Below are 19,150 nucleotides of genomic sequence, written 5' to 3'. Positions count from 1 at the left end.
TTCCTGAGGCTGAGGTTCTCTGGGAGTGCAAGTATCTCAAAATGGCTCAGGATGGAAGGAACTTAAAGATTGTGAATCTCCAACCCCCTGCCACACGCAGGGCCACCAACCTCCACATTTTATAGCAGCCCAGGCTGCCCAGGGCCCCATCCAACCTGGCCTTGAACACCTCCAGGGATGGACGGGGCATCACAGCCTCTCTGGGCAGCTGTTCCAGCACCTCACCGCTCTCATAGTAAAGAACTTTGGTCAAGAAGTTGAAGATCAGGATCAGAATGATTACTTTTATTGGTTCTTCTGCAATCAAAACATTCCACATCCCCATCTCTAGAGGTGATCTGGTACCTTGAAAATGTGGCATTGATGGATATGGTGGGTGGGCATGGGGGGGGAGGGAGGGGGAACGACGACTGGGTAGGGCTTGGGGATCTAGAGGTGTTTTCGGACTGTGATGGTTCTATTCGACCAGGAGAGGCTGGGTTTGGAGCAGGTCACTATTTAGGCGGTGTTTTGTCTTCAGAACAGACGATTTACCCGGAAATGGTGTTTTCCCAACACAGCCCGCCGTGCTTCGAGCGCCAGCCCCGCGTTAGTGCCGCTCCTGCGGGCAGCGACCAGGCTCAAATCCTGCGTGGCTCCGCGGCTCGAAAATACAGCAGGAACCAAAGTAACCAACGCTTCACCGGACTTATGAAGAGTTCGGAAGCAGCCCGGGCCGCTCCCACTTTCTGACCGCGGAATAAAGGGGAGCGCGCTGCTTTTCTACGGAGCCGGTTCTGAGCGGGACAGAGTTTCCTGCACAGCGAGGCCGGGACGCGATCAGCCCGGGAGCCGCAGGGTTTTCCGTATTGGGGCCGCTTGGCCCAGTCCTGGCCGGGAGCAGCGCTCTCGGCGTCCCCCGGTTCCCGAAGGCGGGGCTCGGCCCGCTGTCCCGGGGCTGCCCCGGGCCGGCTCCCCCCGGCCGGCCGCTGGCTCCGCCCGCACCACATGACTGCCGTCGGTAGAAACTTTTCCCGTCCCGCGGTTGGAAAATGGCGGCGTAGGAGCGGGGTTCTCGCATCCCCGCCCGCTCCGGCCGCCTCAGCGCCATGACCCGTTGGGTTCCCACCAAAAGGGAGGAGAAATACGGCGTAGGTGAGGATCCTCCCTGCCTCCCCTCGGGCCCCGCGCCCGCCTGTTGCGCTGCGGCGCTCCGCGAAGTACGCGGGGATTCCCGCACGTCCGCCGGGCCGGGGGCTGCACTGGGCCCGGCGGGGCGAGCGAGGAGCCGCACGGCTGCTTCGCAAGGCCGCTCTCCCGGCTCTCGGCCGCCTTTCCCGGCCGGTGGAGTTGAGGAGTTCATGCGGGAGCGCGGCTCGACCTGCGCTCGAGTCACATCCTCGAGCAGAAAGTTGCAGCTTTGTGTTCTTTCTCCTCTCCTCCTCACCCCTTCGCCTCCCCCCGCTCCACCCCGGCTCTCAGCACCACTTTCTCCTGCTTAAAGTTATTTGTACGTGGGTTTCTTTTCCCGGCTTCGCCCCGTGCCCGTGTCGATGTGCCGGCGTTTCCCCGCTGCTGCCCGAGGATCCATGTCTCCCTGGGCTGTTTCCGTCCCCCGGCACAGAGGCGGATTGTTCTCGGGCTGACGGAGCTGCGCTGCGGGAGGCCCGGCGCGGTGCTGGCAGTGTTTCGTTGGGATTGGAAGCGTTTTGTAGGGGTTGAGAAGGAGAAAACCAGCACGAGCGAGAGCGTTTGTCGCGGGGAAGGGGATAATAAACCTTCGTGTTCCATTTGGAAATAAGAAATGCAGTGTTTTCCCCCGCAGTTGTTGCATCTGGATCCTGAGATTGGTTGTGTGTACACACTGCTAAGCCTTGTGTAACAACTGGAACAGGAAGAAGGGAATGCGTGGGATTAAACAGAACACAAGTGAATTTTAGGAATTACTTTAAAATTCTGCCTGTACGTCCCTCGAAAATAAGGGTATGGTATCCAAGCCTGTGGCATGTGCTCAGTGCTGTGCCTCTGAACTGCTGGAATACATCTGTCACCACGCAGTGTGAGCTGGTGTTGGAAACCTGAGGACACCAGAGGGCACGCACTAGGTTGCAGGGTGATGTCTCACATTGGAGTTGCTTTCTGGGGAGTGATGTCCTGGAGCTGCTTTGCTCCGAGAGGACAAGGAATTGTGGAGGCAGTTGAGATGGAAGCTCTGGGTATCAAGTGGGGAGCTGCATTTGTAGAGAGTGAACTTAGGTATAATTTTTAAAAGTCTTTGATTTGTTTCATGGTTTCATAAAGCACAGGCACAAGCACTTTTGTGTTGGGAGTGTGCTGAAGCCGTAACTCTTGAAAAGGCTCAGAGCCCTCAGCAGAAGCTCATTCTGCACTTCTTGTTTGTCTGCTGCTCTTAGGAGTTTTGTCATATTTTGGTAATAGCTTTGCTATTTCTATGATGATTTCTTTCTTTCTTTTCTGTTTTTCCTTCGAGTTGGCTGAGTGGGATGATCTGCAGTGTCAGAGAAATGCTCTGACGAACTATGGGGTGTGAGAGTTGAGAAGAGACAGTTGCAAGGAGATTAAATGGGATTTAGAGTTAATTGGGTGCTGCTATTCTCTGTTATGCTGCTGAATGCAGGTTTTGGAGAGGACAGCCTCTTTTCTGCACTGCTGAATTTCCTCCTGATGGAGATTCATGTTCTGCTTGGTAAACATATTTTATATGTCGTTGTGTAGTTAAAAATGGGGACTTATGTACCCTGTAAGGCTTCTGGTGTTCTGTTTCGTTACTGGTTGTGAAGCTTCCAGGTTGCAGTGAATCAGTGCGGAAGTCGTGTAGTCCCAGAGCAGCAGTGGAGAACACACTGTTAAGGTGAACATCCTAATAAAAGAACGTTGTCTTCCCAACTACTTGCCATGGCCCGTGCTGGAGAGTGACAGCAGAACCGTATTGTGTGACAGCAAACCAGCAACACCTGCGTCCTCCAAGCAGGACTGCTAATGGAGCTGCCATCCGTCTCTGCAGGGCTGAACTGACGGAGTGTGTGGGCACTGTGCTGAAGCAGATGCAGCGATCAGCAGGAGGGTGTCATTGGCTGTGGGTTATGCTGCTTACCTTGTGGGAGCACAGAAGTGTGTATGTATATAAAAGCCATGTGTTTATATGTAATGCATATATAGTGGTTTTTTTTCCCCCTATTAGATTAGCGTGTTCCTGCGCTCAGCTAACTTTTCTTAACACCTCAGGTCCCAAAGGCTGCTGACTTCGGTGCACTGCGAGTAAATTACAGAGAGATTGGGTGCAGATGTTTCAGGAAACGCTCTTTCTGCTCAGCTACCCCATCCCACAGTGCTGGGTTCCCAGCAGCTACTGCATGCCCAGGATCCACGCGGGGAGCAGCGTGTGAAACTTATCTCAGAGGGCAGCCGTGAGCGTGACTCAGCTCTGCTTCCTGGTGGGGCTCAGAGTGTGGGGAGGCGGGATGAGGAACGGGTGGGGATGGAATAGCATGAGGGACTATGAGATGATCGTGTAGAGAGCCATCTGAAAGAGGAAAGTGAACAGCTGAATTACAGCAGCTTTCCTGCGCTCCTGATGCCACTCATCCTTCTCCTTCGTCATTGCAGCTCTGTGTTCGGGCTCTCGTCTCGTTGTTGGGATGTGGCATGCTTGGGAATGGAGGTAGCTGTGTGGTGCGGCTTAGAAAGCCATGCACCCATCAGAAAGTCCAGGAGCTGTGTGTGTCTGCTGCCTACCTGCGGAGCACAGCTGCTCAGGCTCCTGTTTCATGCTTGTAGTTGGAGGTGAAAATGTTCTTGCTTATGGCAATGAAGGTGGGGTGCAACGAGATGCTTTAGGAAGTCAGCCTAAATAGCACTTCTGAGATATACAAACATGGCTTGGTTAATTTCCAAATGCTCTTAGGCATTCAGGCTAAATATTAGGAAAAATTCAGAAAGAGCAGTCAGGTAATGGCACACAGTGTCTGTGCAGGGAGCTGGTGGGGTCACTGTCCCTTGGGGTTTTCAGGAGCTCTGGAGATGTGGCACCTGGGGACATGGTTAATGGGCATGGTGGGGATGGATCGACAGGTGGACTAGAGCATCCTGGAAGTCTTATCCAACCTTAATGATTCTGTGCCTTCTGCAGTTGTTGAGCCCTTTTCCTTTGTTCCACAAGCTGCAGTAAGAGGTAGAACTGGGGCTACTGCAGTTGCTTCAAAAGTTGTGCCAAAAATACCTTTAATGTTTTTTTAAAAGCAGATAAGGAGGCATGAGACCACCACTATGACAGCTGAATCTTTCTTGTAAACAGAGAAACAGTGAGTCTGTTGGCCTCAGATGGGAAAGGAGAGCTTCCTGGTGGTCTGCTCTCCTTCAGACCCTGTTAATTTTCAGGATGCTGACTATACTTCTCTGCTACTCCTAATGAATGACAAAAAAGTAGGATAATGCTGTTGTTGCTGGGAGTAGTGCTTAGTGTAGGCTCTTAACTTTAGGCAAGTCTTATGAATGTGGTGATGAAGAAGGGGCTAGGTAAGTGTACGTGGAGCTGTACTGAATATATTACTTTAGGATGGCACCTGATGCCTGGAAGTGCAATGTCAGGTAGTAGGCCATTGATAATGCTAAATATATCAAGGATACCAGCATTTCTTAAGTAATTTATCTGTGACTGTATATGTTCTGTTGATGCACTCCTGTGCTTACCTGGGTTTTCCCCAGGTAGAGAGGGTAGTGCAGGTGCTTGAGGAGGTGTCTGCAGTTCTCAGTCCTCGATCAGCACCTTCCAGCTGCCCAGATAAGCAGTGTTCTGGGTAAGATTTGTGTTTCCATGCATGCTTTTTAAAAACAAGCAACTGTAACGACAACAAACCAACCCAGGAAGGAAACCAATTTTATTGCAAGCTGCCCCGCTTGGGACTTGTTGTGTTTTTCCTTGTTACTGGTCAGTTTGGTTTGTTTGTCACAACAGGGAAATGATAACCTGCCTGATGTGGGATGCTTTGAAATAGGATGGACTTGCCATATTTCCAGGCCAGGTGCTGTAGTGCCTCCCAGGGCTTGGGATAGCTTTTCAAAAGACATATATATAGTATATTCAAACCAGATACACAAAAATAAACCAGATACACAACAATTTTTATTTCTAAAGGAGAACTATATAGTTAGTTGGTAAAATAGTTTATGAAGGCTGTGATGTGCAGCTTCAATTGCTCCCTTAAATGGCGCTTTGGAAGGGTGGACAGGAATTTAATAAGAGTAATGCCATTTGAAACTCATACAGGTCATTTCTGCTGTGCAAGGAAGGACCTCAAATGCTGAGAACAGATTTCAGGTTTTCCAAAAATCCAGTATTCGTGGGTTGCTGGCGTGGTGTCTGGGGCATTGGAGGCTCCCTCTGTTCTTCATGAAGAGTTGGTGGTCTTTGCTTTTGTACGCCTGCCTTAACATAGGAAAGGATTTTAGGAAGTTAATGAAGATGCATCTTAGCAATGCTGTTCTGTGAGTGAATTTGGAGTCTTTCTGAGGCCGTTCTGTGCACCGTGAATTTATTACAGCAATGCTGTGCTATGGTATCCAGAACCAAAGGAGTAAAAATGTGCGTATGCTGTATTTGCTCATGTATTTATTAGTGCATTACTGTTCTGAGGAAGTACATTCAGATTCAGCCTCTTGGAGACAGCATGCCCTCCTGTGTGCCATGGCCACATGTACTCACTCCTAAGGGAGCTGCCAGTGGCACAGTTGCAAACAGGTATTGTTTTGAGAAGGGCTTTAGCAGAAATATGTTTTTTCCTTATTCATTTTCTCGCATAGGATGTTATGAAATTTGCGTGCATTCCATGTGTGCGGTCACTATTTGTGCTGCACTTATTTTTAGCTGTAGCACCTTGGCTTTTGGCCCTCATTTTAAATATCCAGGGATAAGAGAGGTACCAGCCTCTACTTCAGCCTAATGAAAAGACCTTGTGACAGTTGTGAGCTTCAGCTGTTTGTCTTTATTGCTAATCATTTCTGTGCTTCACAGCTGCAGGTGAAAAGCCTTTAGGGTTTGCAGTGGGATCAGTTAAATGAGCAGTGCTACTTTATAGGGGCAGTAAACTACCCCAGACCTTTCGTGTGTGCTGTCTTTGATCTGAAAGGTTCTTGGAGTTTTTACAAGAGCTTTTAAAAACGTGCTGTACTTCAGTGCTGGAAAATACCCGTGTAGCTCTCTGCTATGGCTCTGCTGTAGGCTGTTGGGATGGAGCAGCGCATCACTGACTTCCAGCTGCTTGCAGGCGTGATGCTGAGCATTGGCTGAACTCTCCTGAGTTATGGATTGCTTTGAGAGTTTATCCACTAGGAATTAACATGCCTGTTCCTAGAAGAGAGAAGAGAAGGGGGAATTTTGTTACAGTGAGGTTTTATGCTTCACATCATACACAGGTATGGAAGTAACAGTAGGGTGAGGTCCTGGTTAAAGGTTTTACAGAAGGAAGTAGTACCTGCCCTGTCAGTTTCTTTGGTTTTCCTGTTTGTCTGTTCCTTGCAATGACTGTTTGGTTTAGATTATTATTATTATTTTGCATTTTTTGGTGTAAAGTAAATACATTTTCGTTTATGCATGGGCAAAACTTTCAGGAAGGGGGGAAGTAAACTGAATGCAATTTAAAGCCGAAGCAGCATCTTCAGGGAGCTTGTCCCTCTGCTTGCAACTACAGGCTTAAGCATTTTTGGGAAATACTTGTGTTTCTGGAAGTTGTCTCATGTGGAGGCCTGTGGAACACATACAGGGTATGCCTTTTCTAACCCTATAGTGGTCCTCTAGGACTGAAATCCATTATGTCTTGTTAAGTAAATGCCTGTGGATGTGTCTAACTGAAGATAAATAGCTGGAAGCTTACCTTAGATGGATGAATTGAAGCTCCATCGAGGAACCAGTGCTAACCCAGTTGGAAAGCACTTGCTCCATTAGCGATGTCAGCCTCATGTTTGCACTCCCTGCAAAGCTGAAGCTTTTACAAAACGTGCAAGGATGGCTGACCTCAGTTCTGATGGATGGTCTCCTGTAGAGGACTCCTTGGTACAGAGGTGGGCCATTGGTTATGAACTGGAGGAGAAGTGTATCTTTTCTGCAAACTTGACGATGCTTAATTTTGCTTTCTGGCCTGTGGTGGATCCTGGCAGTATTCTGACTGTAGGGTTTTGTTTTTTCTTAATATATTCCTTAATGAGCTACTGAAATGCTTTTTTGAGCTTGGAGGGAAGTGGAAACGGTACTCTATCTAAATCTAAAGAATGTTCAGAAAGATGACATTTGTGGTTGTAAAACTTGATCTATGTTTTTGGGCTGTAGTGGTGAAAATACATACATTTATAGCATCATCAGTCTTATGTTTATGTAATTTGTACATTGAATGTGATTATTGATGTAAAGACTTGTAACGCAAGTAGCAGCAGTTATGGAATTTCAGTTTTATCAGCAAAATATGTACTATCTCTCGAAATATTTTTCTGCTCCATATAGCTTTGTAACTAAACTGAAATAATTACAGTGAGAACTATTATGTGTAATTATATAACCACACGCATAACAAAAGAAACAGATGGATAACTGGAGTAACTGTTGGCCACCACACTTGCCCTTTTTTCCTAACGTGGTATAGTATTTCCTAGCAGTGCTGCTTTGTTTAGGGTACTGTTTGTGTTATTTTAGTACAAAGCTTTTTATAAATCATTTTCAGAGGTTTCTTGTAACCAATTTCACCGAAAGGAGCTGGAATAGCAAAAAGTCTTTGTGTTACCCAGAAGAAGAAACAGGTGAGAAAGCTGAGGAGTTTTGCTCTGTAATTTAGGGACAGGAAGAAAGTGAAGGTGTATGTGATCAGTGTGTGCTTGTAGGACCTTGGCTTCTGGGCGCTCTGTTCTGTACAGCTTCACAACTTAATTGAGCTTGGAGAGACCTTGATCGGATCCCACATGAAGCTGCCCTCGTGAGAAGCATGAAGTAGGAGTGCTGGGGAAATGCTGTGTGCTGGCAGCAGCAAACTGTATTGTTCTCCTCTGGTAATGGACCCAGTGCTGGAGATGGTAAATTGCTCATCGATTGCCAGCAGAGCTGCACGGCACATGGCTCCTGAACCACTTGGATGTGTGATGTCTGAAAGCACAGGTGGGAGGTGAGGAGCGTACAGACAACAGCATGCAGAGAGACCGAGTGCTGCAGGGCACCTGCGCCTCTCACAGCGCAGAAATGCTCTGTGTGCATCTTCCTTCTTCTCCAAACAAAGCACAGAGGTACTGACAGCATAGATTTGAAGTCCTAAATAATAAGGTAGCGCATGCTGAGGAGCGTGGCTGAGCCCTGGGACTGCCCAGCTCCCAGGGAAGGGTGCTGAGCTTGCCCAGACTGAGAACGCATGGTTGTAGAGGTTTTCTCTGATTTCTGGGATAATAATTATAAAAAATACTTAGTAATTGAAAAAGAAATAAGTTGCCTCTTGGTGCTGATGACGGTGCTTGAAATACCTTAGTAGGCTAATGGAGCTAAGTGGAAGGCAGCTCAGTTGGTACCTGCCTTTCTAGCAGCACGCCTGCCTGCCTCCCAGCTGATGCTTCAGCCTGTAACACAGCCATCATTGTGGCAGCTGGTCTGCAGGCAGAGATGTTGGCAGCACACAGTGGGCTCAGGGAGTGCGGCTGGGTGCTTTTATTGGGGAATTAAGTTGTCTCTGCTCCAGCTTGGTGTGCGTGTAGCATTTGGTGTATCAGAAACCAAGTGAAATGAAAGCAACTGGTAATGTAAAAAGTATTCCTGTAGTGGACTTTGGGACAGGAAATATCTCAGCACTGAGCCAGATGGAAGTAGCTGATGATATTTGAGTTTCCAAGTCCTGACACAGATGGTGAACAATTTGAAAGTACGCACGCTTTCAAAAATGTGCTGTGCATATGACTCCAGTGTACAGATCGTGACCCTGAAATGGCTGCAGCTGATTGAGGTGGTTACTGGGAATGTCTTACAAATGCTGTCCTCTGAGAGGGAGGTTGTGCTATGGTTTTGATGACTAAGTAGAAATACGATTGAGCATATTGTTTAGGTCAGGAAGGTTATAGATAAAGGCATGGGTGATCCTTTAAGCTTTCTCTTGACTAAACCTTAGGCTGTTTCCCCAAATAGGAGATTGGACAAGCTTGTCCTCTTGATTTCTCTATTTTTTTTCTTAGTTATTTGCGGTCAGAATGGAGAACATTACCATTTTTGCTGTTTGTTTCATGCAGTCTCTGGCTCGCTTGTGATCCAGAGCTCTGAAAAGCAGTGCTTATGTTCAAGCCTGTAGGATGCGCTCTCATTTGCAACCCAAACCTATAGACAGCGATGCTTATTTCAGGTCTATAGTTTGCTCTGTGCTATGAGGTGGTGCTGCCTGGTGTTCAGCCCTTTGCAGCACAGTGCTGAGACTGAGCAAAATGGACTTGTGGTACACAGCAGCACATGAGAGCCTGCTCATCTTCTGCTCACACAAAGAAGTGATAATATATATGATGTTTTTAATACGGTATACTTCTTCGAATGGTTTTCTATCTTTTTGTCTGTATCTCTTATTTTTCTGTAGCCAGTTTTCTGCACCCAGGCGTTGTCTGCCTTGTTGCCCTTACTGAGATTCCTTCCTTCCTGCTTCACCCTTGTCGTTGATGGGGAAAAGTGTTTATCCTTCAAGATTTATAGCTGGGGGAAAAACGGCAAATGCAATAGAGCTGTTTGCTTCTGTTCCAGTAGCCAGCTGTAAACTCTTGTCACTTTTTTTGCTTTGTCACAGCAGGCAGAGGTGGAATCGCTGTGCCAACAGAGCCCCTGCTAATGTTTCATATTATCATTACTAGATGTTGGTTGTCCTCCCTTTTGGTTCCCAGCCTTGCCAGTGCTTCTTTCACTAGGAAATGTAGATGGAACAGACCTGAGATCATCTTTTTTTTTTTTTTTTTTTTTTCTTTCTTCTATCTCCCGTTTAAAATTGACTGTTTTATTTCTGTGGACCAGTCTCTCAGATTTCCAGTGCAGAGACTAAGTGTTACAACTGAAACACTTACTGCTATGAGTAAGTTGATGTAAAGCACAGAGTAAATGAAAGTGTTGTGTCTTTCTGTTTTTAGTTTAGTTTTGGACATATCTGGGCTTCTGCCTCCAGTAAGAGCTGCTGTGCTGTCTGCAGTGTGCAGCAGCCAACACTGGTCTTGTCAGGGATGCCTTTTGCTGCTGACAGCCCATCTTCTGTCTGTGTGTGACTTTGGTCAAGTTTTTGCTGTACTTGTGTCTCTTCTGACACTGCTCACTGTTCACCAGGCACAGACAGACCTGGTGTTCTCCCACTTCCCAGGTGATGGGAGCAGCGTGCCCAGGACCGACTCAGCACTGTTGTAAGGCTTTGACAGCTGCTGTGTTTGTGGGAATTTGCTCCTTTGTAGAGCGAGCTCAGAGATGTGACAGAGCAGGGAGTGGGGGGGGGGTTGGGAGCAGTAGGTGAAGGCTCTTTTCCCAGAATTTTCTGCTACTGAGATATTCTGGTGGGAGTAGAGAGCAGATATTTGTGTGGCACGGAGGTATTTCTGAGGCAGTACTTTCCATCGTGTGTGATTCAAAGGGATAAACAACAATCCGGGAGTTTTGATGGAGAGCCAAATATTCTTATGGTATTTAATATTACATTTTGTTTGTTTGTTGGCTTTTGTTCTTATGGGTTTTACTGCAACTAAGAGACTACAGGGATTAAAAAAAAAAAAGGACATTGCTGTGGCTGGCATAACATCTGCAGTTACTTTAGACTGGGTGGCTTCAATGCGGATCACTGCTGTGCTAAGAACTCAAGAGCAGTTTGGGAGAGGTTAGAGGGCTGCTTCTGTGGTTGTGGCTCTGGGTTTTTGGACTCTGGTCTGATACAGTCAGTTCATCCTCGAGTCTCACTCCTGGGGTGCTGGTGCAGGTAATGCATGCTCTGGTGGCTCTGAGTCCTTTTGCTGCAGCTTACGGAGGGTTTTTCATTAGCAGCCTTTTAATCAGAAGGAAACGTCTTTGAGGAGCGAGTGAGGCTTCGAGGAGTGCCTGAAGTGACTTGCTCTGAGCTCTGTGTGATGAGTCTTATTTATTAAATAAATAAAGGCAGGGACTTGGATATAGCCAGATAAGCACATTCTAAAGCAGAGTAAGGAGAATTACTCAGTTGTGATATTGTTTACATTTTTAGAAGTTTTGTGTGGGTTCAGCTTGTTTGAGTTTCCAGTTGCAAGTATTCTTGAAATGATTTATGAGTAGATTTTTATCAATAACTTGGTGCAAAGGAGGCCTCTATTTACAGAGCTGTGGTAACTGTGATTTAAATGGTTCAGATTGGTGACTCACCTGAGCAAATGCAGAAAGCACTCTGGACTTCTGCAGCTGGAGCACGTGAAGGTGGGCATGAGAGGGAGATTTCAACTATTAGGAACTGAATATCTAAAGCATTGGGATGACTTTGTAAGTTCTTACAATCAAGGCATGATCTGGGAACTGTTCATATATCAAGATACTGCTCTAAGGTTGGGAGTCCATGTGTTGTGCTTGTATAACAGTACCTGCATGCTTCTTTAATGTTTGCATTTATTTCACTGCCTGTGGCCAGTGAGCTGGGTGAATCCCACTGTAAGTAGTCCAAGCATTGGGTGAGATATTCCCACCAGGATTAGTTGGAGCAAATGCATGCTGATTTTTGTAGGAAGAAAAGACTTTTTCCTTGGGCATGGGATACATGTCAAATATAGGAGCAGCTAGCTGTATGTCTTGTGGTTTGTTTGTTTTCAGATAGCTTTGTGTTGAGGTAGGGATCGTGAAACTGATTAATAAGTTGAAAAGATGAGAAATTGGAGCTGGTCTAATTAAGTTATTAGATGGGTGGAGTATTTTTACTCAGACCCAAGAATTGTAAGGGAAAGTGATTATGAAGGACGTTTGCAGTCTAGTTCACTACAAAGGTGCACTGACAGTTGGAGCTTGCCGAATTTCATCATTTGAGCAGATTCAGTGTTTCTAGGCTGCTTTGGAAACCATCAGAGTGAGATGGTTGTCCTTCAGCCAGCGTTGGCCATTGGCACTGCTGGCAGCTGTACAGTGTGTTCCTAGCAAAGGGAGCCAGTAGCTGGAAGGGTGCTGGGGACGCAATGTGCCAAAAAGAAAGCCAGAATAGTCTGCGCTTTTCTTATAGCAGCTGGTTGGAATAACGGTGAGCATTGAGAAGCATTCATTGCATGCTTCTCTACTGCAGGTTGACCTGAGAGTCTTGCTGGTGTCTCAGTGACTGTGCTGGCTCTTGCTGAACCCTGGACAAAATGGAGGCTAGGTGCCCAGGGAGTGAATATGGCTGTAGTAGCACTCATTTAATCAATGGCTTTTGGGATGTAATTGGGACTGTTGGTGGGTGGCCATCAAAAGGCTGCTCTGGTCCTCAAAGTGCCACTACCAGTGTGACCTCTCACAAAGGAGGGCATCTTCCTGCTGCCTTCTGCGCACCTGCTAAAAACCTTCCGGACAGCAAATGAAAAACAAGTGCTGAGTATCACTGAGTTTTCCTCTTGACCCTGAGGTTCCAGGTGCAGGCTGGTGCTGCTGGAGCCTGGGGCTTCCCAGGTGTGTGGGCTGGGAGCTGCTTCTGACCTGCCCAGGCGTGTGGCTCTGTGCCATTATCTCACTTGAGATGGAATTGGGCTAGATCAACTTGTACTTGGCTAGAAAAGGTTTAAGAGCAATCAAATTAGCCTGTGCTTTACAGATGTAAATTGAGGATCCTATTGATTAGCCAGGTGGGGAGTTCTAGTTGTGCAAGCAGATTGTTCTGTTATTCCTCTGCTGTTTTGTACGTCCAGGAGATATGTGTATTTGATTTATGGAGAGAGTAAAATGTGATTCAGAGCTCTTAAAGAACAGGAATCCTATATCAGTTTTCTTCTCCCTGCTTCTTGCAGCACGATCATCCATCAGTGTGAGCTAGAAGCAGTGTGGTGCTCCAGATGGGGCTGAGCCCAGAGCCTGGCCCCCAAAGCCCCGAGTGAATCAGACAGAAACTCTTTGTTAGCATTAGCTGCCAAGCCAGTTCTCTTGCTTTTTTGAAAGCTGCATGAGTCATGTGGTTTCTTATTGGTTTAGAGAAAAACAATTTTTCCCTGTTTTTGCAAAATGCCGCTCTTCTAATGCATTCAGTGCTGTTTGATTAGTGTCCTTGGTTGCATTTTTACATTCATTCCTGTATGCATGAGATGCAGTTTCAGGGGGAAGTGCCACACGTTTCCTATTTCTGCAGTAGCCTTGCTGTTGTGGAAAAGAGGTGTTTGTGGATCAAACTACAGCTTTTAGCAGGTAATTCTTCTCTCTGGCTGCTATTTCTAAGAAAGCAGAACAAGCTCCTCAGGGATTATTTGCCTGTGGATCCCTGCTTTTATAGTTTTTGCTGTTGGAGACAGCTTGAAGGGCCAAGAAACAAGGTGATGGCAAGCAGAAACAAACTGAGTAAGGTTTGATGTGTTAAAATCTTAAAATGCCCTCTTCCTCCCTTCCTCTGTCTACAGGCTTTCCTGAGAGCACAAAACAGGAATCTTGATTTTGTTTTTTTTTTTCCTGGGAGAAATACAGGGGAGGAAGAGCAGTAGGAAATGGAAGTTCTTCCCATCGCCCCACTGTCGCCTTGCTTCAGGCTCTTGGCTCTGCATCATCAGCTCTGTATTGCAGTGAATAGTGTCTTGCAGGAGCCATTTTTTTGCTAACTGTTTCCTCAGTAGTGTGATAGAAGTTTTATTGTGTTGAACTTGATTTTTATAGTCCATGGAAATGACTATTAAAATATAGCCGTGATATTAAGCTCGCTGCTGCGGAAATGCTCAGGGAAAGGCACCCTCTTCACAAAAATATGTTTGGTGAGATAGAGACCTGCAATAGCAAGGGGAAGAACTTGGGGAAATGGGACTGACGCTTCAGGCATCCTCAAGTGGAGCTACAGGAGTGCTGTGTGGGCTGTGTTTGTCAGAATCCTCATGCAGATAAAACGTTCTTCTGTCTGGATTTTGTGCAGCACCAGCAGACAGCTGAAAAAGGTATTGTCATAAAAATCTCTGCTTCATCCCATAAGCAGCAGGTGCTGGGGAACTGAGCATCCACTGCCAGCCCTATACCCAGCTTGTATGAAAAGTGATGTGCCCAACAATTTGGGAAGTTATATGCCCTGCCTGAGCACCAGATTGGTAGCTTGGGATTCAGTGTCTGCAGACTTTGGCAGTGGGAGTTTGTGCTGTTTTGGCCTGGAAAGGACCAGAGGGCTTTGCACCTCACTCTGGTGCAGTCTCTCTCATGAACTGTTTTTAAAATGGAGGTCATTTGGGGATGCATGCACCTGATTCTGTGATTGGAAAGGTGATTGTGAACTGCGCTGCTCCATTTGGGACCTTCTCCAAGGCTGTGGGCACTGCTGGCTGAAGTTGATGCTGTTGCCCTCCTGTGCTTGGCCACAAGGTCTTGCTTTCTCTGTTTTCGCTGCATTATTTTTTTTCTCTTGGTTATCACTGAAGAAATGCCTGCTTGGGTCACTGATCTTTTGTGCAGCCTCATTCTGATTCAGTGGCCTCTGTTGACTCCTAGCTGGCTCGTACACACTGCATCTGTGCCAGCACTGACCGTAAGCTGCACGAGTTCTTCCATCCGGTGTTTAACTCATTTCCTCCTTCCTCTTCCTCGGTGTGTATTTCGATGTGTTTTAGGAACAACAATATCAAAGGTTTTGCAAAGATTTTGGGTAGAAGCCATTTCAGGTTGCAGCTGTTAAAGGCACAGAGGTCCTTCAGGTGCACCGTGGCAGGGATGGAGCAGTGCGTGGTTGCATTTTGTCATTGCCTTCTTTAAGAACATGGCCAGTTGACCACCACAGTGAGAGCCAAGCTATTGCTTTTAGCGGAGAAGTACAGGAAAATCAGGGGAATGTCAAAACTGTGTGATTCTGGGTTAGCAGAAGACAAATGCCAAGGCATCTATCTGCCTCTTGACAATCTTTTGTGCTTGTGGAAGTCAGAATTTTCCTGACTACAAATGCCAGCATAGAAGAGTTTGGGTTGTGTGATTATTGCGTGTCATGTGTTTCAGTTAAGGGACTTCTTAATACTAAAAATTAATTTAAATGTTCTTGATTGTCCTTTATGTTACCTATGCAGTATGCCACATTATTAATATTGCAGTTGGTGGTGATCTCTTTTTTTTTTTTTTTTTTTTTTTTTTTTTTTTTTTTTTAACACTATTTTTGTCTTCATATCCTCAGCACTTACTGGTTGAAGCATTCAGAGTACAGATTAATTGGCAAAAAAGAGGAGGGAGAAGGTTGGTAATAGTTGGCATCTTCATCAACTCCCTTAGAACAAGTGTCTGTCTTCAAAGGTGAGAGGAGCAAAAGCCAGAATCTGGATACTCTTAGGTAGGTCTAGGATTCCATTTTATTTTATTTCTTATTCATGTGGAAAGAAGTGAGCATCTTGTTCTCTCCTACATGAGCTCTGCCTGGAGGATGCAGCAGCACAGTGCTTACACTTCTGGAAGGCAAAATGACTTCAGTTTGTTATTTTTTCTTTTTCTTTTATTTTTTCCTGGATTTACAAAGTCTCTTCAGCTTACTAATTCAAGCTGGGTAGTGATAAGAGACCAGATGTGTTGCAAAACATCTTGCTCCCCTGTGCTGCCATCTGTTCCACAACCTGACTTAGTGCGAAGTGATGCTTACAGCTTGGGTGGCCCTTGGCTTGCTCAGCCAGTGAGCTCAGATTCACCTCTGAATTCAGTGTGTTCCTGTGCAAATTGACTGGTTTGTTGCAGTTGGGATGACAAAACAACTGAAGTACTGAGAACTATGATCTCAGCTTGGAGAAACCAGGGATGAGAATGCAGAGAGTGACTTTAGTGACTTGGGAAGGTCTGTGCTTGGTTGCCCTACAGATGAGGCAGTCATCCTTAGCAAAGCTTAGGTGCAAATCCTGGTCTGTGAATTTATGTTCTTTGTTTCTTCATTACCCTCTATTGTGATAATTGCAAACATTTCAGGGTAGGTAATGGAGATCTAAGGAGTCACTATAACATGGAAATCCAACACTTCTGTTTAGATAAAAAGGAGGAAAGTCTTCAGGTTTCTGATGTGCTTTCAGTGGTAAAGATTTGCAGTAGGCATTGCTTCTATCTCTGGTTTCGATTTGCTTTTCTGAGTAAGCATTATTAATGTGTGTTGGATTTTTTTTTTAAGATACGATCAAATAAAGCTTGATAATATGTTAAATGTGTGTTTTTTTTTTTTCTTTCCAGAGCATAGAGTTTAATGCAGGCTTTAATGCAAAATATTGTAGGGAATATTACATGGTAACTTTTTTATGGTATCTTAAGCAACCTCAGCTTTCATACAGAGAAAAGCTTTCTCAGTATACGCTGATGTTACCTTTGTTTGCTTTTTACTGCTTTTCCTCTTTCACCTCTCCTTCATTCTTCTGGTCTTGCACTCTTCATTTCTCTAATGCGCATAGATTGATGAATGCAGTCCTGCAGAGGTGTTTGTTTTATATTCTTCAGTAATAAATGGGTTTTAGTGCAATTACTGTAATGCCCTATTCATTGTTCCTTTCTTTATCAACTCCTGGAGTTAAAAATTTGTGCTTTCTGTGCCCACACTAATCCCTTTGCTTTTGACATTTCAGTACTTTTGTGTAGATCTGCTTCTTTCCTGCCTTGAAAGGGGAGGCTGGGTGAGAGCAGTGATTGCTACCAGCTGCTTGGTCATCGTGGCTGGGAACTCAGCTGATGAGCACAAATATCTCTGGTGCAGAAACATAGCTGTCCTAAGCAGAGAACAGCAGTGTGCAAAGGAGAGGTGCTTCAGGATGCTTTCTGTCACTTGTGACTTCACATTCTTTTTGCTTGTGCTTTTCCTGCCCCTTTGGTTCTGGTCATTGAATCCCAGAGCTGGAACTCCAAACAGGCTGACACAGATAACTGATTTGCTGAATGCTGCTCTGTGTTCACGTCAGCCTGGTGACTGAATCCATCCACTGCTCCTTTTGATCAGCTGTTCCTTACTCATTGTCAGCAAGCGCTCTGAAATCCCTGCTTTCCTGTCATGGTGAGGTGTGGGTTGCTTTGGCTTTTATAAGCAGGATAGGTGTAAGGCTGCAGCTGGAACAGTCTGTTTGTGAGTCAGTACAGCAGTGCCCATCACAGGGTGTTTGAGGGAGTGTGGTCCATAGGTATGATCTTGCAAATACGGTAGACTCCTTTAACTCTAGGTGAAATCATAGCTAATGATGCCTGGAACTGGGAAAGAAAGCTTGTCAGTTCTTTCTCTGTAATTTTGAGAAAACGTTGTTCTCTTCTACACAGTAACCTTATAAATGTAACTAGGAAATGGTGGTCAGATACAGATGACTGCAAAGAACACAGCTCTTTCTGGAGCACTGAAGCTTTCTCCCTTCATCTTTTCAAAGGTCTTTTTCAGGGAGAGCTGCCCTCTGGAAGGAGGTCCCCTTTATAGAGTATTCCTTTGCTCACCTAAAGCTGATTCCCGTGTGCTGGGCATGAGGAACCTGATACTTCATCTCTTCTGCAGAGCATTCTCCAGACTGGGGGAAGTGGCAGAAGTGCTTGAGCAGACGTTGGTGGTGTTTCTGTGGATGGGCAGCATGCTGGTTGAGCCAGGAAGCAGCATCCTTCTTGAGCTCATTACTTGTGGTATCTTTTGGCCATCACTTCTTAACGTTTCTCTAGTGTGCAGAGATTGCATTGTGAATAGTATTGTTATAAGGAGGGGAAGTGTTTATAGGAATAGTTTATAGTTTTCAATAGGAAAAATGCTTGACTGTGCCTCTTTGATTGTGCTATGCCCAGTGTGAAAGAACACTGGAGCACTGAATTAGTCTGTGTTAATCATGAGATTAACTTGCTTGCGCTGGGTCTTAGCTATGCATCTTTGGGTACTAAAGTATCCATGCTCCTAGCCTGTGAGTTGTCGCAAAGATATATATAATATATTTTTAAGCTGATTTACTGGCTACATAATTCCTTTTTGAAAATACTGGGCCTTGATCCATAATTCAGTCTTGTCTCTGTATGTTGTTGACCAGACAAGACGTACATGTACCAGTTTTGTGCTTTATTCCTCTGTTTTTTCCTTTCCTTTAGTTAAAGCGTTGTTGTTAGCTCCAATCTGACATTTGATCTGTCGTAACAACTTTTGATGTCACTGCATAAAGAATCCCCCATGCTGGGGGTTATCTTCTGGCTTTCATAGGAGTATGCAGTAGCTCAAACCTCGTTTTGCAATCACAGGGGTGGAATGTGCTTTATAGTTATTCCGGTTGTTTGTTTCATCATCTATGAATGCTGCTGCAAGCCAAATTTTATTATTTTGAAATAAGCCTTCCTTCTTCGGCCACCACTCGTTGCTCAGCTGGGGTCAGTGGGAGCTGTCATGGGTAGTAATTACTGCTCAATGGCTGCTTGTCATCTTCTGTCGAGAATTGGTCATTATGGTGAAGTTCATGTTACATGACCCTCCTCATTGTGACAGACACCAGTTAGCACTCGGATATAAATTTTAATGTCTTTTATTCACGGTTGCCTTTGATCCTTAGTGTTACTCAGTTTAAGTGCTGGAGAAATGGTTCGCTGAAGTGCGAACTTGCTGCAGAACTGTTTTTAGTCTGTCATAATGTGAACTTCTGCTGGTTTGGGTGTTTGGTGCTACATGGTGAGATTGCTCATTAGGGTCTCCGAGACGAAGGATTCAGATGGGCTCATTCTGCACTTTGAGCACCCTCAGGTTCTCTTGAGTCTGGTGACAGCTGTGACATTCAAGAAACGTAAGTAAAGGCCAGAAGTTTGGATTTAAGCATCCAAACTCAGAAGAGTTCATGCTGTCTGATTAATTTAAGCTTTCTGGTACTCCCAAAAACCCGACAGAAAAAAATTCCTGCTGAGTGTTATCAAACAGACTGTCCCTTGTGCTGCTGTTTAGGAAGCGTGCCATGTATTCATGGTTGTTAACATTCCTCTGCTCAGAACAGTTCAAAATGTTAATTTTTGTTAATGTTTTTCACAGAACGCTCTCCTCCTGTAGAATAGCAATTATGGCTTTGAAATACTGTGTTC

General features: G+C 45.6%; 1 protein-coding gene across 2 annotated transcripts in view; it reads left to right on the top strand.

The window, feature by feature from the left end:
* The first annotated feature begins 991 nt into the window (after nt 1–991).
* The window catches only part of DOCK1 (dedicator of cytokinesis 1), a 273,286-nt gene continuing 255,127 nt past the window's right edge, over nt 992–19,150 (top strand). For both annotated transcript variants that reach the window (XM_052677007.1, XM_052677006.1), the window contains exon 1: nt 992–1,134. In XM_052677007.1, the coding sequence (XP_052532967.1) occupies nt 1,089–1,134 (46 nt within the window). In that variant the 5' untranslated portion in view covers nt 992–1,088. The remainder of the gene's footprint in view (nt 1,135–19,150) is intronic.

Source organism: Tympanuchus pallidicinctus, unplaced genomic scaffold, assembly GCF_026119805.1.
Source record: "Tympanuchus pallidicinctus isolate F22 unplaced genomic scaffold, pur_lepc_1.0 scaffold16, whole genome shotgun sequence".
Classification (NCBI taxonomy): Eukaryota; Metazoa; Chordata; class Aves; order Galliformes; family Phasianidae; genus Tympanuchus; species Tympanuchus pallidicinctus.
The sequence above is the reverse complement of the archived record's forward strand: the minus strand, read 5'-3'. Positions and strand labels throughout refer to the sequence as shown.